This window comes from Lampris incognitus, chromosome 8 (genome assembly GCF_029633865.1).
Source record: "Lampris incognitus isolate fLamInc1 chromosome 8, fLamInc1.hap2, whole genome shotgun sequence".
Taxonomy (NCBI): Eukaryota; Metazoa; Chordata; class Actinopteri; order Lampriformes; family Lampridae; genus Lampris; species Lampris incognitus.
This window is the reverse complement of record NC_079218.1, coordinates 17,483,075-17,505,490: the sequence shown is the minus strand read 5'-3', so window position 1 is coordinate 17,505,490 and position 22,416 is coordinate 17,483,075. Positions and strand designations below refer to the sequence as shown.

Genomic DNA, 22,416 nt, shown 5'->3' with positions numbered 1-22,416 from the left:
CAGACCGCTGCGATGAATAACACCGTTGGTATCGACGCAGTTCTAACAGACGAATGATGGACTATTTTTTTTTTTTAGCGGAAGCAATAAAATCAACGAAATCATTTTAAAATCAATATTTTGTGTCAAATTGTTGTTTTCTTTAGTAAGTAGCAGTGTAATAAGCAGGATAATGTACAGTGAGCTGGTCATTATTGCGAAATAAACCCCAACAGGGTGATACAGGACCCCGATGCGAAGGGGTTTATTTCACGATAATGACCGGCTCGCTGTACATTATCCCTTCCTCAACATATGTTTGAACATACTGTACGTGTATGTGCCTGTGCATGGGCATCTCTGTTAAGGAGCAGTTGTGTTTTTCCAGACTTTGTAGGTGTGTCACATACACGTACTCTCTCATTTCAGATATAAATGAGTGTTTGAATCCCAACACTTGTCCCAACGAGCAATGTGAGAACACGCCAGGCTCCTATGAGTGTGTTCCTTGCTTACCGGGTCACGAAGCTCAAGGTGGCACCTGCTATGGTAGGAGTCATTCAGTCACACACCTAAATGATCCACCTATTAGCAGTGCTTCATTTGTAATTCATGAGGTCCTGGCACTTGAATGGGGGATGATCCAGCAAGTCGACTGTAAGGGAAGTGCTCCTGGAATCAATCATTATATCAGACAGGTCAGATACCATGAGGATGTTATATTGTCATGGTAAAGGCATGACTTTAACATCATTAAATGGCTTTATTATACAGACAACCAACTGAAATTATATATAACTTGTATTGCAAACCTGTACGGTAGCCCTCAAGTAACATAACACAAATGCCAAGTTGTTAAGCATACTGTATGTGAAGAGTCCCGGTGTAACAACAATCACCCAAAGCAGACTACTAATACATTCAAGAGCAAATTCATACATATTCAGACAGTAATACAATCAAAGAGGGTCACTAATTACAGTTTCAGATGGACTATAACATAGTATGCAAAAAAAAGAAGTTTACTTGCCAAAAGAGGTGTGAGGTGTGGAATCCATGCAAACAAGTGCTGAAATGCAGGTCATCCAAAACTGAGACCAGCAAAAATTAAGAAAGGATTTTGCAAGCCATTGGGCATTGCAACTGTTCGCACTAATTTGAGATGATATACCTCTTAAAATGACCCAAAACGTAACTAATTCCTGTCATTCCCGTGTCAGTTATGACTGAGGATGCACAAGTAATACAGCAGAGTGTCTATGATGTGTTTTGGACTTGAAAACAATCGCAGGGAATGTCTTAATGCATGCTCAGCAATCCAAGTAAGAAAATCACATTAGGTTGAATCAGTTCATCTGGACACAACGTTTATTATTCAATAAACATTGTGTCCAGATGAACTGATTCAACTTGCTGTGAATCACAGGGGAGTTTTTTTCCTACTATATTCAGCAATTGAGGCCCACTTTGTCCACTAAAGACGAGGAAAATTCATCATCTGGCCCTTCAAAAGTCAAATGCACAACAAATATGGAAAATCATCTATATGTCATGGCGCATGCCTCCAAATGAGCCAGCCAGTTAACCAGTGCTGTCCACTACTGGTTTATCATTGCATTACAGTGCTACAACACCATAACATATTGCTCCTTCCTGTCACTCTACCTGTTCCGGCAGATATCAACGAGTGTCAGAAACACGGTGTGTGTCCCAAGGGCCGCTGCGAAAACCTCCCTGGTACTTATCGATGCCTCTGCAATGAGGGCTTCCTGCCATCCGCAGACAGCAAAAGTTGCATAGGTTGGTAAAACAGACATGGTTCTCTCATTGGTTACTATGCAGCGGGAGGTATTTATGGCGGTGGCCGTAGAGTATTGAAGGCATGCCAACGAAAGAAATCCTAGATTAAAAAAAGGGGTATGTTACAGTGATGTTTACTGACTGCATGTTTGTCCGTCTTCCACACAGACATTAATGAGTGTGAGGATGACCGGCTGTGCGCCAACGGCCGCTGTGTCAATGCAGAAGGCTCCTTCTATTGCCGGTGCTACCCAGGATACCAGCGCACACAGGAAGGAAGCCACTGTGAAGGCATGAATTACTGCTAAGAAACCATTTAGTCCGTTACTTTGTGTTGGTGTAGTATCTTTCCACACAAGTGGAAATGTCTTGCTTTCAAGAGTGAAGTTTTGGGTACATTTTTTTTAGAATTCCATAATAAGATTTTCATTGCAGGTGTTTAGTTGGGTTTTTTTGTGTGCTTGATTCCTGTGCTAAAAGATCATGTCTCCGACATGGATGGGAATCTTACATTTTCATTCGGGGTGCCTCGGAATGAACAGGAGAAGGAGAGTAAAAGCATGAGGAAACACACATCATATCTTTAGTACCAGTTCTATATGATGAACTATCTGTCATCATAACTTTAATTGATATACAACAGTATTACGCAGTAATGATGATTATCCATCCATTATCTAAGCCGCTTAGCCCAGTTGGGGTCACGGGGTGCCGGAGCCTATCCCAGTAGTCATTGGGCGGCAGGCAGGGAGACACCCTGGACAGGCCGCCAGGCCATCGCAGGGCTGACACATTCACATCTAGTTCACATTGATTATACAGACGCATCAAAATGAGATAAACTGGTAGAAAACTCCTCACAGTAGATTTAATGGTCTGAATCCCCCCCCCCTTTTTTTTTTCTTAATCAGGAATCATCTCAATCACACCTTTTGTGAAACAATATACTAGAAAGTTCTGGCCTACACTGAAGTCACTAGCCTTCATTCACCTCAGTAACACTAAAATACTAACACATTTTAAATACAATACCCAGCTTCAATTCAGCTACAAGATGTTTAATCTAGCTCACACAAACATGAAGAGGGTGTGTGGTTGAAAGGGATGAGTAAGCTGTGTTTGGCCTTAAATGGTGTCAGTGAACTACAGTACATCATTAAGCCATATACAAAGAGCATGAGGAGCAAAACTCAGGCCTGTCTAATCCAGTTTCTGTCCAGTCCCACCCAAGATTTCATTCCAGTGCCTTACCGAACCCAAACCGGACCAAGGCCAGAAATTCCTAATGATTTACTTAATAGGATTAGGTGCTTTCTGGACAGCAGCATTGTCTTGCTAGTAAAAAGACCATCCTTCAACTGGAGGACCTGGTTTCTAGCCCGCATTTTGACCAGTACCTTCATGGACTGAGTGCCCTTTAGCAAAATACTGAACCCCTATCTGCTTTCAGGGGGGCTGTTATATAGATGACCCTGTACTCAATCCTCCCCGGACAGGGGCAAGGGAGTAGAGAATGTCTTTACGGGGATAAAACATGTGCTGAATCATTATTAGTATGACTATGATAATAATTTTTTATTGTATCTGTGTTTTTCAACATTAGCCAAACCCAAATGCCTTGCAATGCTAATCATATCCTGTGTACTTTGAGCATCATGACCAGCTCTGTTGCCACCTGAGAGCACTGAGCAGTTCCCCATGGCTGTTGTCTCATTTTTAAAAATGTATTCCGTCCTTAGATATCAATGAGTGTGACAGGCCCTCAAACTGCCAAAGGGGCCGCTGCATCAACAATATGGGCTCTTACCACTGTGAGTGCCAGAAGGGCTACATGCTGGTTGGAGGCCAGAGATGCCAAGGTTAGCGCTCACCTACCTTTGAAATCGATATGTTTTGACCTTCATCAAAAGGAGGCCTTCATTTGCTTCCATGCTAACCACTTGCACTGCAACTTGGAACAGGTGTGAAAATGAAAATGTCTACGCCACACTTACTCAAAAGAGTCTGTAAAGTTTTGCTGTCTTCTTCTTTCCAGACATAGATGAGTGTGCAGCAGACAGAAGTCTTTGCCAGCCTCACGGGAGTTGTGAGAACAGACCTGGTTCATATATGTGTGTGTGCAATTATGGCTACGTCCTCTCTGAGGACAAACACAGCTGTGAAAGTAAGTCTGGTGTTTGCTACTTTAGTCAAGACCCTAATCAAGCTATATGTGGTTTTAGTTATTTTATAGTCTTATATTCCACACCGACAGCTTTAGCCTGATATTTGTACCATGCCTGATCCACAAAAAAAAACATTTCTTTTTGAGCCCAAATTTAACTTAAACCTGAAACTGTCAACAATCTGCAAAAATGAATCTCTAATAATATTTTCAAACAGTACTTTTGCACTTCTTGAATCCTGTCAGGGCCCATAGGGTGTGTACTCCAATTAACTTCCCTTGTCACTTTCGTTCTTCAGCATCAGTCATATGGACCTGCTCTGTTCATTCTTTCTTTTCCTCCAGCAGTTGAGGTGCAGATGGATGAAAAGAAGGAGTGCTACCTGAACCTTGATGACACTGTGTTCTGTGACAGCGTCCTGGCCACCAATGTCACCAGGCGAGAGTGCTGCTGTTCTATCGGGGTCGGATGGGGGGATCACTGCGAAATCTACCCCTGCCCTGTCTACCACTCAGGTACCTTTGTTTCCAAATAATGTAATGCATGCACTTGCGCCTGCACAGAGATAAAAAAAAAACAGAAGTTAATATCATTTTACTCACATTTACTAGAGACAATGTATGGAATATTCCATATAAGGTGCCTTGGCGATACTAAAAGTTGTGCATCCTGATCAATAGATTGCTAAACTCAGTAATCGTTCCCTCCCTTGAACATCACATCCAGCCGAGTTCCACTCCCTGTGTCCAGTGGGGCGAGGTTTCTACCATGAGGAAGGAACCACAGAATATGGCCTGTTTCTTCGCAGAGGTAGATATTCTCTACACTGGCATAATATCAGCAACCACTCAGCCATCCATCTGTAACACAGTTTGCTGTTTATTTTGGAGGTTTTTGTCTGAGTGGCTGCTTCACACCACTATCAAGGGATCGAGGAAATAGTCTTCGTTTGTTTATCAGTCAATCCATTAATCAGATTTTGTTTATATAGTGCATTTCGTACAATAAACTACAATAATAATGTGCGAGATGTTTAGCAGTTGTACTTGTAATTGAGGATTTTCCAGCGGGACGTTGCAATGTGGTGCCACCTGCTGAAACACCATTGTCTTTGTTAATGAACCGATTTATTGGCGTTGTATGATTCCATTTTGAAACGCTATTGTCTGAGGTGTTGTTGTCAAGGGTGACAATATCAGACAACAAAATGTATTTTAAGTTGTGTAGCAAATCAGTCATCAGTAATGGGAAATAAGGTTAAATGTCAAAAAACCAGTAGTGCAATAATTTTTTTTGGATTAATGAGCCCACTGTGTGTGCCTGTCATTGACCTGGGGTTTCTTGTATTTGTACATAGATATAGATGAGTGTGTGCTCTTCGCCAATGAGATCTGCAAGGAGGGCCGCTGTATGAACACACAGCCAGGCTACGAGTGCTATTGTCAGCAGGGTTTCTACTATGACAGTAACCTCCTTGAGTGCATTGGTAATTACTAAGATACACAAGAGGCAATTGCCATGTAATCATTATTGAATGCACACACACACACACACACTAAAAAAAAATTTTTTTACTTTCATGATGTTTGTAAATAGTAAAAGAATAGATATATAAATCTGTATTTTGCACAAACCCATGGCCCGTCACTAATCCCTGATATCCTTGACATTTGCATGTTCTCATTCAGATGTGAATGAATGCCACGATGAGTCTCTGTGTACTAACGGACAGTGCGTCAACACCAGAGGGTCCTTCTACTGCAACTGTAAGGCCCCCTGGACACCAGACTCCAACAAGAAGAAGTGTGTGATCACAACAGTATCAGGTGATTCAACGTTAACTGTGCAAATCATGTTGCAGAATCGTGTGCAAATCTGTGCAGATCGCGTGGTGTCTAAACAGGAGACCTGCTTAAACAGTGAGTGGACTTAATATCTCGTTGTGTTTTTAGTTTAGTTTTGTTAATTATCCTTTCGGAAATGTTTTTTTTTTGTGTCTGTGGCAACTGTCAGACAAATACAACTACAACAGAAAATACATTACAATTAAAGACAGACATTTAACAACAAAGTGGTCCACAAAAATATCACCAACAATGAAGAACTAGGTACAACAAAATACAATTGACCTTTCGCAAAGTACCGCCCCAGAATGGTGCTTGTCCAATCCTACCTTAGCAACGGTCTGTCAAGCTTTCAAACACACAACAAAATGCTGAAACGGTGTGCCTATGGGATCTGCAAATCGGATACTAGATATCTGAAAAGTTTGGGGGGGGGTGTAATTTTCTTTCCCTTCCCGAAACCCAGAACACAAAAAGCGCAATGTCGGCAATAGATTTGGCAGTATAGCAGACCCCATGGCCAGCTTATGCCATCCAAAATCAACAAAAATACCTGTCTGCTCCAAGCTAAGCTTGCTACTAGCTATTATTGACAGCTAATACAGCTAACGTATTATTACTGTTACTTTTACCGACACAATGCGCTGATTTCTTCCTTCATGTTTTGGTGTTTCCCGGCTACTTCCTGGATAGTTCTGAAATGCTTGACGGGCATAGCAACAGTAACTAAGGGGGGCGGGACTTTGCGAAAGGTCAATTGACACACACCTCATCTCTTCAGGATTTGTTTAACAGAGCTATACTGGATGGTATAAAGGATCTCTGGGCACGGGAAGTCCGTAGAGGTGGTACCCTGTATACCTCCGTCCTGATGGTAACGGCTCGTATTCACCATAGAGAGTGGGTGGGGTACATCACTGAGGATTGCCCACCCTTTCCCCACCACTCGGGACTCACAAAGCAGTGTCATACTGTGTTGTTGACCTGCAATATTGCTAGACATATCAACAATCTTATTGAGTTTGTTCTTGTCAACTACAGACAGTGAGAAATACCAAGCAATAAAGCAGAAAATGAGAATACGCTCCACCAGAACGATGAACAAGAACCAGTATGTCTGTCCACTCCAGTTACTCCTGTACCTAGATATTTATATTCCTTCACAACTTCAATACAGTCACCATTAAAAGCTACCTGGTGTGTCCTTCTGCTCGTTGTGAAATTGAAATAATTTCCTTAGTTTTCTTGGTATTTAGCTGAAGAAAACTAGCGTGACACCAATTAACAAACTCATCCACGGGACGTCTGGGTAGCGTGGTGGTCTATTCCGTTGCCTACCAACACGGGGCTCGTCGGATCGAATTCGCGTATTACCTTCGGCTTGGTTGGGTGTCCCAACAGACACAATTGGCCGTGTCTGCAGGTGGGAAGCTGGATGTGGGTGTGTGTTCTGGTCGGTGCACTAGCACCTCCTCTGGTCGGTCTGTGTGCCTGTTCGGGGGGGAACTGGGGGGAATAGCCTGATCTTCCCATGCACTCTGTCCCCCTGATGAAACTCCTCACTGTTGGGTGAAAAGAAGCGGCTGGCGACTCCACATGTATCGGAGGAGGCATGTGTTAGTCTGCAGCCCTCCCCGGATCAGCAGAGGGGGTGGAGCAGTGACCAGGACAGCTCGGAAGAGTGGGGTAATTGGCCGGATACGATTGGGGAATTGGGGAGAAAAAGGGCAGGGGGGGGGAACTCATCCACACACCCACGATACTGTTTCATCTTCCATGGTCAAACCAACAATCACTTTATCATCAGCAAATTTAACATTGAAAGCATGTGTGTTGAGCCTGCCTGCCTATTGTGTGCAGGTATTGACGAATGCCAGGATCCAGCCAACTGTAAAAACGGACACTGTGTGGACACCCCTGGGTCCTACTACTGCATCTGCTCACCACCCTGGACCCTGGCCACCGACCGCAACAGCTGTGTGACCCCCGAGGAGCAGGCTGGTGAGTGGCGACCCCTTGCGGAGGCGAGCTAATGATGAGAGACTTGAAAGTTATGTAGAAGTGGGTGTATGGGTAGCATGCCTTTTTCCCCCCTTTCTTTTAAAGTGTTTGTGTATGCAAACGTAAGAGATGGAGCATGGATCAGAGAAAAAATGAATACTGGTTTCAGCTAGATAACACATGATGCGTATTCATTGGTGCCTGGTTGCATAAAAAAAAAACCTTAAGCAAGTTTTATCCCCGACCTTTCTATGATGGTAAACTATCCTCACTTGAGCTGCATCAAACATACAGGCCAGCCAACCAGAAAGCAACAACAGAGCCAGGGAGGGACAGAAAACTAGCATTTGAAGTAGTAACAGGTGGAGTACCAGCAGGCACACAACTTAAGAAGAAATGAACTACACATCATCTTGGTCATATTAAATAGGGAGAAACCTCTTTCTGCTCACAATTTAATTATTTAGCAAGTTGTATGATCTTGCTGTTTGTAGTGTATATGGACTAGGGTTTCTTTAGTAGTTCAGAGAATCCATATCATGTTTCATTTCCACTTTGAGTATGTAATTGGCATTATTATTATTATTATTACTGAGATATGTTTTAGTGATATTTAATGGTGTTTTGGTAAGGTGCAAATACTTCAGAAATATGGCTTTCAGTTACATCTGAGCTCCACAGCAGTACAGTCATATGGAAAGATATTGCACCCCATTAAGTTTTTAAAGTTTTGTTTTATTTCTTGTGTTAGTGAAGACTAATCAGTCAGACTCGTTCTACTTTCCTGGTTACCTTTTTATTGAAAAAAAAAGAATTCTCAAAGGACTTCTGAGAACATTGTATCACAGAAGGTACAGACCAGCATAGAAATAAAGATATAAATTTAGATTCTTAACAGGTAAGTGACTAGTCTAAAGGACTTGAAGCTATAATCCTGGAGATACAAACCAGTGTCTGTTCTTATACTGATATGATTTTGAGACAGTAGTTAATCCAGAAATCATGAAGACGTTTATAGTAGTTTATTTTGGGCATGTTGGTGAAGGGAACAGAGGTGATGGGCAGATATGGTGTCAAGGAGAGGAATGTGGAAGGACAGATGGTGGTGGATTTTGCGAAAAGGATGGAAATGGCTGTGGTGAATACCCATTTTGAAGAAGAGAGAGGAACACAGGGTGACGTACAAGAGTGGAGGAAGGTACACACAGGTAATTTAATGTAATTTAAACATTTATTTGGGAAGGGACAATGTACATTAATCAACGTTCAAAACAAACGTAAATGTACCCGAGTTAGGTAATAGGCTAGTTTCCATCGGCAGTCCTATATCTTATGTAAGAGGTACAATCTGAAAGGGATTGGCGACTGCAAGGTGGTGACAGGAGAACGTAGCTAGGCAGCATCGGATGGTGGTATGTAGGATGACTTTGGAGATCAAGAAGAGGAAGCGAGTGAAGGCAGAACCATAGATCAGATGGTGGAAGTTAAAGAAGGAAGACTGTTGTGTGGAGTTCACAGAGGAGTTAAGACAGGCACTGGGTGGTGGAAGGTACTTGGTGTGTCATCTGGACAGAGGAAGGAAGACAAGGAGACTTGGTGGTGGAATAAGGAAGTACAGCAAAGTATACAGAGGAAGAGGTTGGCAAAGACGAAGTGGGATAGTCAAAGAGATGAAGAAAGCAGACAGGAGTACAAGGAGATGCAGCGTAAAGCAAAGAGAGAGGTGGCAAAGGCAAAGGAAAAAGCATATGGTGAGTTGTATGAGAGGTTAGACACCAAGGAAGGAGAAAAGGACTTGTACCAATTGGCTAGACAGAGGGACTGAGCTGGGAAGGATGTGCAGCAGGTAAGAGTGATCAAGGATAGAGATGGAAATGTGCTGACAAGCAAGGAGAGTGTGCTGAGAAGGTGGAAGGAGTACTTTGAGGGGCTGATGAATGAAGAAAATGAGAGAGAGAGAAGGTTGGAGGATGTGGGGATAGTGAATCAGGAAGTGCGGTGGATTAACAAGGAGGAAGTGAGGGCAGCTATGAAGAGGATGAAGAGTAGAAAGGTGGTTGGTCCAGATGACATACCTGTGGAGGCATAGAGATGTTTAGAAGAAATGGCAGTGGAGTTTTTAATTAGATTGTTTTAGAAAATCTTGGAAAGTGAGAGGATGCATGAGGAGTGAAGTATACTGGTACCGATTTTCAAGTATAAGGGCGATGTGCAGAACTGTAGCAGCTGCAGAGGTATAAAGTTGATCAGCCACAGCATGAAGATATGGGAAAGAGTAGTGGAAGCTAGGTTAAGAGGAGAGGTGATGATTAGTGAGCAGCAGTGTGGTTTCATAAAACATAAGAGCACTAAAGATGCAACGTTTGCTTTGAGAATGTTGATGGAGAAGTATAGAGAAGGCCAGAAGGAGTTACATTGTGTCTTTGTAGATTTAGAGAACGCATATGACAGGGTGTTGAGAGAGAAGGTGTGGTATTGTATGAAGGAGTCGGGAGTGGGAAGAGTTGGGAGTGGGGAAGTATGTAGGAGTGGTGCAGGATATGTGTGAGGGAAGTGTGACAGTGGTGAGGTGTGTGGTAGGAGTGACGGATGGGGTGGAGGTGGGATGACATCAAGGATCAGCTCTGAGCCCTTTCTTGTTTGCAATGGTGATGGACAGGTTGACGGACGAGATCAGGCAGGAGTCTCCGTGGACAAATGTTGACGGATGACATTGTGATCTGTAGCGAGAGTAGGTTGCAGGTGGAGGAGAGCCTGGAGAGGTGGAGGTATGCACTGGAGAGAAGAGGAATGAAAGTCAGTAGGAGCAAGACAGAATACATATGCATGAATGAGAGGGAGGACAGTGGAATGGTGAGGATGCAAAGAGTAGAGGTGATGAAGGTGAATGAGTTTAAATACTTGGGGTCAACTGTCCAAAGTAACGGGGAGAGCAGAAGAGAGGCAAGATTGAGATGGTTTGGACATATGTAGAGGAGAGACGCTGGGTATATTGGGAGAGGGATGCTGAATATGGAGCTGCCAGGGAAGAGGAAGGCCAAAGAGGAGGTTTATGGATATGCTGAGGGAGGACATGCAGGTGGTTGGCGTGACAGAGGAAGATGCAGAGGACAGGAAGAAATGGAAACGGATGAAAGAATTCAAGTTGTTTTTGCTATCAAGCAGATACGGTAGACCAAGCTTAAGGTAGACCTTTACCAATAGTTAGCGCAACATCAGTTGGTGGGGAAGGTGCTGACAACTCTGTGTCATTTCAAGTGGATCTTTGGGATTTCAAACCCCAGTGCAATTACCAGTAACACCATAAGTGTCAATAAATTAATCAAAAAATGACAATCCTCAAGCTTGTCGCTTTAACACACAGCAGTGCCATTAAAAAATGAACCCAGAAACATTGTGTGATTAGATCCTAGTTTTTTTTTTTTTTGTGTTTTGTAACTTTGATAAAGTCAACATGGGGCCAATACACAGACAAATAAAATGAACTGTTTGGTCGGGAAGCCTTCTGCCTCACATAGCTAGGAGAGTATGACCCGTGTCTGTGTGTGTGTGTTTGCACGTGTTTTGTGATGTTTATCCCAGTGTATTAACCATCATTATGTTGACACAGCCTGTTAGGTTTCCCCTGATAGTACCATAAAAACACATCTGTTGTTGAGGAGAAAGATGTGCCGCTATCAGGACTGGCTCCAGCGGTGATGGGATAATTTATTCATGATGGGTAATGGTTTGAATTTTAAAGTTTAGATCGCAATTCATGCGTTTAATCCTTTACAAACTTAGAACATTGGAACATTGCAGTTTTTACCTATTTTGACCAAAGTTGGGACATGTTTTTGAGGCGGCATGCATTGGTCTAAGAAGCCTAACTGCATGAATAGTCTCTGACACTGGTCTTTAAAAAGTCCCTGCCTATAAAATGCTCATAGCTGTATGACCTAATGTCCATTCGGCATTAAACTTGGTAACTATGTCAAGGACAGGCCATGTTTGTGACGGCGTTTCAGACGAACCCGTAGCCGCGGATTATTGAGAGGTTGAGCACCGTGCTGCTGCAGAGACCTAGGAATGAATCTTGCCAGAGCTTTCGCTGCCGTCATTCCCCGAGCCATCTCCTTCTTTACTTTCTCCTCTGGAGGTTAAACTGCTGAGTGAAAGTGCAAGAGGAGAGGGGACTGTGTACCCTGCCATGAAAAACAAAACAAACTAAAACTGGCCAAAGCCTTATTCTTTAATCCAGTGGGTTGGCTCAAACTTGATATAACACCTAAGTATAGATTTGATCAGTCCTGTAATGTCCAAGATGGGGTGGGTTTGGAGGATTGTTAAAAAAAGGCACACACGTCTGTGTTTCTATTTTGAACATGCATTGCATAGTTTAAACTCCAATGCCTTTGTGTAGTTTGTGGGTACACAAGATAACAAAGTCTTGTGACTGCCTTGGTTAGTATTGGTTTTATCCAAACCCCAAGATAAAATAAAATAAAACAAAGGGAAAGAGCAATGCAAAAAGAATTAAAGAATAACAACCGGTTACTCACTGCTTTGCTGATCAGAGTTGGTACCGTTATGTTTCCTCTAAGCTGACTTTCTACCAGATAGCTAGCATATTTCTATGACACTAGCCAAAGAAGCTAAGACATGGGGGGAGTTCTTAAGTAGTCATAATTGTATGATTTTTATCATGCACTGTAATCTCTGGTGAAGAATTGAGCCATCGGGATGTTGTCATTGCTTTGGACCAGTTGCAGTGCAACTCACAACCAAAATTCAGACAAAAAGCAAGCACAACGTCCTACTAACAGCTAATACAAACTCACCTCATGGCAGTATCATCTCCTCAAGGATGCTCTGATTAAACAATATGCCCATGAAAATCCCATCGTTGGCCTGCCAGTGCGATCAACCCTGATACTTTAAACAGCGTCTTTATTACGATAGCGCAGTGTATGGTTGCATGACAACGTGGGACCCAATGTGGTGTTTAAGGCTCAACTTATTGTTAAACAAAAACTTTTGACTTAAGTAGTCCCCTAAAAACACACAAGGCAAGGGAAATAAGATGTTTAAGGCTGATATTTTTGCTGATATTTTATGCAACCTGGCACATATTCTTCCCCTCCGTTGTTTGCCTACCTGGCAGGTGTCAGGTCATATGGTTAGGTCACAGCTAATCATAAACACTGCTCAATATTTATCTCCTTGCTGTCAGAAGAAATAAATAACATGAATCTTCAACTTTGTAGTGGCCTGTGCCACTCTTAACTATCTGCATGCCCTCAGAAAGCTAGTGCCATGCATATATACATCTGCCCACAGCTTATGGGTCATAGCAGAGAGCTGACCCCAAGCAGATGCTTATAATGTAACCAGTGTCTATGGTGCCCTTTGCAGATGTGAATGAGTGCCAGGACCCCTCGTACTGTAAGAATGGGAGGTGTGTGAATACGCCAGGCTCCTTTCACTGTATTTGCAACCAGCCCCTCACCTTCAGTGCAGCGCTCAAACAGTGCGTCTATGACGGTGGGTAAAATCCTCTAGGTGTCAGCTCAGCCGGGCCTGACCGATCATAATGAGTTTTGGCTTATCTTGACATCTGCCACTCATGTCACTCTTTTTTCAACCCCACCCTATTTGTGTCCCATCTGGCCAGTGCTGGCTTTATGTGTATATAAACGTTTCCCTCTTACCTGCTTTTTAAAACAGTTCCCATCCCTAATGAGATAGCGATATGATCTCTGATGTACTGTGTGTATGCATTCATACATGCACAGCAATAAGAAATTACACCCAGTGTGAGAAAATGTATTTATTCTGGCAACTTCTCTGCATGTTTCTTTTTCATGTTTTTCTCTCTTCAAGTGTGTATTATTGATAGATGTTAGTATGTACATACGATGACAAATGATAACATTGTTTTTTACCTTTAGGTCAGGTCAAATGTATAGTTTGCATAACTCAGCTTTTGAAAGCTGTATTGATGTTGACGAAAACTCTCAGCTCTACACACACACATCAAGCCCCGCAGTCAATATAGGAGACGGTATACAACACCCATATGATCTTGTTAAGTGTCCACTATACTGAAGACTTTACAATGCTAGTGCACCGCCATTTTTCATGAGATGGCATGCAAATAATTGCTACTATCTGTTAAACTTCAGTCGGGGGTCGTCCGAGTGGCGTGGCGGTCTATTCCGTTGCCTACCAACACGGGGATCCCCGGTTCAAGTCCCCGTGTTACCTCTAGCTTGGTTGGGCGTCCCTACACACACAATTGGCCGTGTCTGCAGGTGGGAAGCCGGATGTGGGTATGTGTCCTGGTCACTGCACTAGCACCTCCTCTGGTCAGTCGGGGTGCCTGTTCGAGGGGGAGGGGGAACTGGGGGGAATAGTGTGATCCTCCCACGCGCTACGTCCCCCTGGTGAAACTCCTCACTGTCAGGTGAAAAGAAGCGGCTGGCGACTCCACATGTATGGGAGGAGGCATGTGGTAGTCTGCAGCCCTCCCTGGATTGGCAGAGGGGGTAGAGCAGCGACCGGGACGGCTCGGAAGAGTGGGGTAATTGGCCGGATACAGTTGGGGCGAAAAAAGTCAGGGGAGCATTTCACATCTGTCAATAAGAAATTAGTTACCATATTATTGAGTTATTTTGGTAAAATGACACCTTATTGTTATTATAACATGAGCATGAAGTCAGCATGTGCAGTCGGTTTTCTTTCACCATGTCAATCACTGGATAATTTTAAAAAGTAGTTGTGGTTTACCGTCCATTAGGGGAGGTTATCTACTTCTCAGTCAGTTAGATAGGCTTGCTCATATGTATGTAACCATAATCTACAAAAATTATTAATTGCTCTTCTTATCAACTTCTATATCGTGGACGCCTCATAAAATAGTAAGTAGGTCATAGGTCATATGAGCCAGGCGATATGAGTGTCAGATGATAATAAAGTACATGAAGATGGGCAGCGGAGCAGCTACTTTGACATGAGTGTTATTGTGAATGACATGGCTGTAGGGCTTAGGCGATGACTTTACATTTGAGGGCAATAGAAAATTATCCTAATATTGGCCCAGTGGTTAGCGCTGTTGCCTCACATCACGAAGGTCCTGGGTTCGAACCCCGGGGTTGTCCAACCTTGGGGGTCGTCCCGGGTCGTCCTCTGTGTGGAGTTTGCATGTTCTCCCGTGTCTGCGTGGGTTTCCTCCCACAGTCCAAAGACATGTAGTTCCAGGTGAATCGGCCCTACTAAATTGTCCCTAGATGTGAACGTGTCTGCCCTGCGATGGACTGGTGGCCTGTCCAGGGTGTTTCCCTGCCTTCCCGCCCAGTGACTGCTGAGATAGGCTCCAGCATCCCGCGACCCTAATTAGGATAAGCAGCTTGGAAAACGGATGGATGGATGTTACTTACAGTGGTTTGGTGATTTTACAATATTGATTGAATCTTCAAGTAGCAAATATTTCTAAAGATTCTCCGTTTCATGTCTGATTCTGCCCATAAAAACAGCCAGCCTCTGGTTTAACTAAGTTGTTTCAGACGGGGGAACAGTTCAATACCAATTCAATACTGTTTTCTATTTGCTGTGTCCATTATTTACACGGGGATCATCAATTGCATGAAGGGACTAGAAGTAGGTCTCACTAGTGTTTGCTACACACCAGGTTAATGGAGCCAGAGCAACAAACTGAGAAAAATACCAACACGGCATGGGTAATGGATGGGATGTTTTCTACAGCCGTACTTGTGATTTAATACATGACCATCACCGTTTTCTCCTGAAACTATACTTCTGTGGTTTTTATACCTTTTGTGCATTTTGCTGTCATATCCATGCAAGTTAAACTGTCACTGCTGTGTCCCACTGCTGAAAATGTTAACTTTTCTGACAAGCCACCTGTCACAGATTGCACATTAATGTAGTATGAGGTCCATTATTATAACTATTTTAAATTCCTTTGGTTCTTCATTTTTATTTTTGGGAGCTCAAACAATGTGAATAAACAGTCTGAACTCTTATGAAATGGACCAAAAAGATTTTTTTTAAAATGGTGACAGTAAAACAACTAAACTTGGCACAAAAGTTAAGGAAATTTGTGTTTGGTATATTATTTCTTTGTTGTAACAATGCTTCTTGCCAATAAATCTTATATCAGGCAGCTGACTGTCAGCATCTGGGGTACCAGAAGCTCAAAACAAGAGTCAATAGCAACAGCAAAATAAGCTGTTTGGCATTGGCAGAGAAGATTTGGCAAATTTTTCATGGGCGCCACCCACATACTCAGCTCTGCTGCTCATCCCACAAATGCATGTTCCTTACAAATGTGGCCCCATTTAAAAGGGAAATAAACAGGCTTTCCAACGGTATAAGATTTATTGCCAAGAAGCATTGTTACAACAAAGACATAATCTACCAAACACAAATTTCCTTACTTTTTGTGCTAAGTATATATATAGACACCATTAATTGGCTCACAGAGTTCTTGCACTGGAATCTGACAGACGCTTATCTCGTTTGGTTATTAGGGTTTAAATTGTCGAGATACTAGAAATAAAGATCCCTTCCCACTGGAAAGTGTTGTGCCAGTGGAACATTTATATGGATATTCTTCTTCCCTGTCTTTCTCCCAGACCGCACGGCGGCCCATAAGGACGTGTGTTTTCTACAGGTGGACGAGGACTTGATCTGCAGCATGCCCAGAAACGGCCTGGTGGTCACCTACTCGGAATGCTGCTGTCATTATGGTCGTGGGTGGGGGCCTGAGTGCCGTACCTGTCCACAGAGAAACTCTGGTGAGAAAATCGGTGGTTGAAATATTCGCTGTGGCCTTACAGTTTCTGATGTCCCTCCCATACGTCCATTTTATAGTCCCCTGAAACCGCGTGTGCTGTGTTGGTTATTTTCAGTGATTTTCAGCCGTCTGTGTGAGATGCATCTGGAGACAGAGTCTGACGGGGAACTAGATTTCCTGGCAGCTTTTGCCAACTACAACCCAGGTAGCACCTACGATCATTTTTTCAATTCACAAACGTGCCAGAAAATAGCAGAGGCCACTGTCCCTACTCCAAACATCTTCCCGTCTGTCTCTTTCTTTTCGCCCTTCCTTACTCCTCTTCGTGCTGTCGTTCCCTGTCCCTACCTGTTCTGGCTCAAAAGGTGACAGTTCAGAGGAGGATTCAGATGAATGCAGCTGTGCCAACGGCCGTTGTGTCCCTTCCTACCTGGGAACCATGTGTGAGTGTAATCCGGGTTATAGGCTGGACCACTCCCGTACCCGTTGTTTAGGTAATTTTATCTCTCATCATCCATGCATTTTTTTTTTTGTAAATTTCTGATTCCTTCATCATCAGACAACTTCATTTTTCCCTTTCCATGTTAAGTTATGATTAAGATGAATAGAGATGGGAGCATCCGGGTAGCGTAGCGGTCTATTCCGTTGCCTACCAACACCGTTGATCCCTACAGACACAATTGGCCATGTCTGCGGGTGGAAAGCCGGATGTGGGTATGTGTCCTGGTCGCTGCACTAGCTCTTCCTCTGGTCGGTTGGGGTGCCTGTTCGGGGTGAAACTCCTCACTGTCAGGTGAAAAGAAGCGGCTGGCGCCTTCCCATGTATTGGAGGAAGCATATGGTACTCTGCAGCCATCCCCGGATCGGCAGAGGGGGCGGAGCAGCGACCGGGACCACTCAGAAGAGTGGGGTAATTGGCCGGATACAATTGGAGACAAAAAGGGGGAAAAAGCAACAAAAAAAAAAGATGAATAGAGACAGTATAGGTAATCAGGTGTTGCATAAAGTAATGCGGGCAAGCATGTATGACATACATACCTACATATACACAATAGTCAACATAATTACATAATCCTAACAGTGTCTCTTCACTGTTTGCAAACACTGAGCCGTCAATTTGCACGAGTAGTGTGAGTCTAACTTCTGTTCACAAATTCCACCATAGGGACAATAAAATATATCTTCGCTCAGCTCATCTCATTTTAAAGGCAGAGAAAAATGCTACTAATGGAAATGAAAAAATGTCTACATGAACTTGTCAGTGTGTAGAAATATCATAGAACATGCAATTGTGTAAGGCTATACAAGCTGGACGCACCGATACCTTGTAATTTTGGGCTATACAAATAAACTTGACATGGTGCAACGTAATTTTTAGCAGACTATGTGCTTGAGTCCGTGTGATAGCCACGAACACACCGGTGTCCCTCTGTCTTTTCAGATATCGATGAGTGCGCTGAGCCAGGAGTTCGTATCAACACCTGCAAGAACGCTCGGTGTGTCAACACCTCCGGCTCCTTCAAGTGCTTCTGCAAACAAGGCTTTGTGGCCGCGCGGAGACCGAACGTTTGTGTCCGTCACAGAGCTCGATAACCTCCGTCTCTCGCCTTGTAAATTCCGGTCAGTCTGACAAACCCAAACATGCCCCTTCGAGGTTCAGCTCTGTCTCACAATTAAAACTTGTAATTATTTGCCTGTGTGTATACTGTGTTCCTAAAAACTTGTTCACTCGTTGGGGGGAAGGGGGGGGGGGATCCATACCATTTTGTACGGCTTATTAGAAATGTACCGATCATTGTGTACTCCTTTCTCCTTGTTGCACAAATAAATCTACACAGACCAAGGCATAGGCTTGTTTTGTTATGCATTTTTGTAATTATTGTTTTGTTAAAACTGTTAATGAACTTTAATATGGGTGTTTTGTCCGATGTTGTAGTTGTGTTGGTGTTATGTTGGTCTTCATTCTGCATTTTAATATGTTTGTTCTCAAGGCTTCGGTTCATTTTAATGATGCTTTTCAAAGTAATTCCCCGCAAATGTAGGAATTTGCACATCGTTCTAATCGTGTAGAATAGCACAATACGTGTTTGTGAACCTCTCCCTCCCGAAGCCCTAATCTCACAGAGAATTGTGACCCTGAAAATGTGTCTTTACTTGGACAATTTCAGTTTTTTTTTTTTTATGACATTTACAAGATCAAGGTTTGATAGCTCTTTCATAGCTGGTCATCTGCACAAAACTGACTGGACTTGTCCTAGACCTAGATGCTGGGGCGAGAATACCATGTGAACTTTTCACTTTTAGTGGCCCTCCCTTTGACATCTTCACTTTAGAATAAAGTCTGTAATGTCTGGAATGAGTGTGCATCCTCTACTTGGGATGTGTCTGTCTCTATTTTGTGTTTTTTTTTTTAAACCATGCATTGGTGAATTTGTTTGTACAGTTTGTTGTTTCAGAATATCCTTGGTTCTTGTCTGAATAATGGATGCCTACCTATCTTTGCATTTTTGTTATACAGTATTGGAAGTGGAAGTGTTTTGTATAATTTTGACAAATGCACCTAAGTGGACTTATGGCAATCGTGCTAAGCAATGACTCAAGAGGGAACGTCTGCTTCGTGTAGCAGACTGATCAGGAAGAAAATGTGACAGCTCTTGGCTAAACTGCTGCATTTTGTCTATTAGCCTAATTTACAGAACCAAAGACGCTTTGAGGAAAGAATAATTTTGATTAAAAGACAGATGTCAACCACTCAGATATGTTTGTTTGTGTATATATATTTGTGTGCGCATGTGTGTATTGATGGTTATGATTATGTTATAATTTACCACAGAGGACCAAAGGATATTAAAGCTACAATCCTGAAGATGCTTACCCCCCCCCCTTTTTCTCCCCAACTGTACCCGTCCAATTACCCCACTCTTCTGAGCCGTCCCGGTCGCTGCTGCACCCCCTCTGCCGATCCGGGGAGGGCTGCAGACTACCACATACCTCCTCCGGTACATGTGGAGTCACCAGCCGCTTCTTTTCACCTGACAGTGAGGAGTTTCACCAGGGGGACGTAGCATGTGAGAGGACCACGCTGTCCCCCAGTTCCCCCTGCCCCCCGACCGACCAGAGGAGGCGCTAGTGCAGCGACCAGGACACATACCCACATCCGGCTTCCCACCCGCAGACACGGCCAATTGTGTCTGTAGGGACGCCTGACCAAGCCGGAGGTAATAGTGGGATTCGAACCGGCGATCCCCGTGTTGGTAGGTGTAAGAGTTAAAAATGGGATATGCGAAACACAAGTGCAGAAATGGTAGAGACAAGTTTATTATGCTGTTTATATAGATATGTTCAATATTTTGTTTACAAGACTTTCGCCTAGGGGGCGCTGTTCCTTGAGCTGGTTGGAGGGTAGAGAGAGAAGAAGGGGAAAAAAGAGGGGAGAGCTGGGGACGTGATTGAGTGGAGTGCTGTACTGCTGTGTCGGAGCTCACTAAAAGTTATGAGAAAGATGCAGAACGTGTTTGGACTGATTTCATTCCTTTACCCACCCACGTCGCTTACAGTAGGCAATGGAATAGACCACTATGCTACCCGGACCTTTCTGGTACTATGAATCCGTCTATATAAAGAGGTCATTCATAAGTAAATTCAGGCCGGTTTGACTTTTCATCATTGCAAGGCGTTTAGTCTTTATCAATTTTGAGCACAAAAGTGTAATTCTGGTATAATGCGGTATCCTATTTTTTTTTAATTGTCAAAGACAAATTTAAATGTTTAAGAGCCTCGTGGTGAAGGCCAAATCTTGTTGTAGTAGCTTAACACTAAGCACTTTTATTATCCACGTTTAGATTTAGGCAACGTTAGAAATAAAACAAACTTTTTATGAGTTTGTTGCACCTTTGTGGCATTCACCCCTTCCCCCTACAAAACTAGTTTCCCCGAAATTCCCCGCCTGTCTGAGTCATTACCACTTTGATCAACTTTGTCCATTTTCATGTTATCAATTGATCTTGAGCCCCAATTGCTGCAATATCACTGTTTGGCAAGCAAAGAAATCTCCCAAATTCAAAAATAAACGAGGTTCCATTTGTGCCACCACTATGTCGACATGCACACTGTCTAGGATGTCGACTGACGTAACAAAACACGTCTATGTCTATTCAACTTTAAACTGTATTTCCGTCATCTTGTTGCCTCCCTGTCATTTGACTGTTTCATTCTGCATGTCGTCCTGATGTGTCATCCGATGTGTCATCTGACTGTGTTGTTTTGCTTCTCGTCCTACTGTATCAGTCTAGCTGTCTGACAGGGTTGTTGAATCTCATTGTAGTCTAACCATGGGCCTGTTTCCTTTACAGTTTCGTATTTTCGTGGGCCGTACACAACAATCCACAAAGGCTACTACCTCTGTCAAAATCAAGTTTGGATTTCTTTACTTTTTCTAGCCTAATTAATAATAATCATGATTAAAATCATAATTATTTTATGATGTTATAATGGGCAGGGCGGCACAGTGGCACAGTGGTTAGTGCGGTCGCCTCACAGCAAGAAGGTCCTGGGTTCGAGCACCGGGGTAGTCCAACCTTGGGGGTCGTCCCGGGTCGTCCTCTGTGTGGAGTTTGCATGTTCTCCCCGTGTCTGCATGGGTTTCCTCTGGGGGCTCCGGTTTCCTCCCACAGTCCAAAGACATGTAGGTCAGGTGAATCGGCCGTACTAAATTGTCCCTAGGTATGAATGTGTGTGTGTGTGTGTGTGTGTGTGTGTGTGTGTGTGTGTGTGTGTGTGTGTGTGTGTGTGTGTGTGTGTGTGTGTGTGTGTGTGTCGGCCCTGTGTGATGGCCTGGCGGCCTGTCCAGGGTGCCTCCCCACCTGCCGCCCAGTGACTGCTGGGATAGGCTCCAGCATTCCCGAGACCCTGAGAGCAGGATAAGCGGTTTGGATAATGGATGGATGGATAATGGGCGGGAAGGGGTTAAGCCTGGAAGTATTGCGATATGCTAAGACTCTATCAACTCTATTAAGCATTCAAAGTGGGCTGTCTCCATGCAGGCAAGACACTTTGCCCAAAATAAATCTTTAATCTTCAATCTCGACCCAAAAGAGTATACATGGGTTCCATCCCATGCTTGGATGGAGGGAAACAAAATGGTAGATCCACTTGCAAAAAAAGCAGTTAGATTATGCAAATATGGTCATATAGACATCAGTAAAGAATAACATTAGGCAGAGGTTTCATGACCATTAAAAACCATTAAAAAATAACCACCCAAATATTTTCTTGCTGTTCATTTCCAGCCCTTGCATGATAATTTTCCTATCATGTTATTCTTTGCTGGGGGCTCCAGCTGAGTCCATGACAAGTATGCAGTTACAAAGCATTACACCTGTTTGTGATATCTGCTGTTAACCATGTCATCAGCCTGGAAAGCAAATATCTCTTTCATTTATACTTTGCCCACACAGCACCATATTGCATGCCTATCTGTTATCCACCTGTTTTGACTGTGGGCATGGTACATTTAACTGTGATGGGGGGGTTATATACAATAATTAAACTCAGCATGACTTGACGGTACCCACGCACAACCCCAGAAAGGATGAGATGAGTGAAGGAGTCGAATGGTTGCACTCTTCTTTTTCAAAGCACAATCATCACATTGTTTCTAAAGAAGAAAATATGAAGATTATAAGAATCCCTGTTGTTTTCCAGGCCTGTTTCTAGATTGATCCTGTGAAAAGGTTAACTTGCTCTGACCCTGGAGCTCCAGGACTCCACACCGTAGTTAGGCTGACCTGGAGCTCTCTGGGGATGTTTGAAGGGAAGCCTGGAGAGAAAA

At 43.4% G+C, this 22,416-nt stretch overlaps 1 protein-coding gene across 7 annotated transcripts in view; it reads left to right on the top strand.

Annotated features, from left to right (window-relative positions):
* ltbp3 (latent transforming growth factor beta binding protein 3) overlaps positions 1 to 19,341 on the top strand; it is a 57,537-nt gene extending 38,196 nt beyond the window's left edge. For 2 of the 7 annotated variants that reach the window (XM_056284167.1, XM_056284165.1), the window contains exons 15-29: positions 409 to 528; positions 1,657 to 1,779; positions 1,948 to 2,070; positions 3,519 to 3,638; positions 3,815 to 3,943; positions 4,289 to 4,459; positions 4,671 to 4,754; positions 5,302 to 5,430; positions 5,633 to 5,770; positions 7,649 to 7,789; positions 13,184 to 13,312; positions 16,426 to 16,587; positions 16,702 to 16,791; positions 16,952 to 17,080; positions 18,028 to 19,341. In XM_056284167.1, the coding sequence (XP_056140142.1) occupies positions 409 to 528; positions 1,657 to 1,779; positions 1,948 to 2,070; positions 3,519 to 3,638; positions 3,815 to 3,943; positions 4,289 to 4,459; positions 4,671 to 4,754; positions 5,302 to 5,430; positions 5,633 to 5,770; positions 7,649 to 7,789; positions 13,184 to 13,312; positions 16,426 to 16,587; positions 16,702 to 16,791; positions 16,952 to 17,080; positions 18,028 to 18,179 (1,940 nt within the window). In that variant the 3' untranslated portion in view covers positions 18,180 to 19,341. Of the gene's footprint in view, positions 1 to 408; positions 529 to 1,656; positions 1,780 to 1,947; positions 2,071 to 3,518; positions 3,639 to 3,814; positions 3,944 to 4,288; positions 4,460 to 4,670; positions 4,755 to 5,301; positions 5,431 to 5,632; positions 5,864 to 7,648; positions 7,790 to 13,183; positions 13,313 to 16,425; positions 16,588 to 16,701; positions 16,792 to 16,951; positions 17,081 to 18,027 lie in introns of all 7 variants that reach the window. The other 5 variants (XM_056284163.1, XM_056284162.1, XM_056284166.1 and 2 more) reach the window with 4 other exon arrangements.
* The last annotated feature ends 3,075 nt before the right edge of the window (positions 19,342 to 22,416 follow it).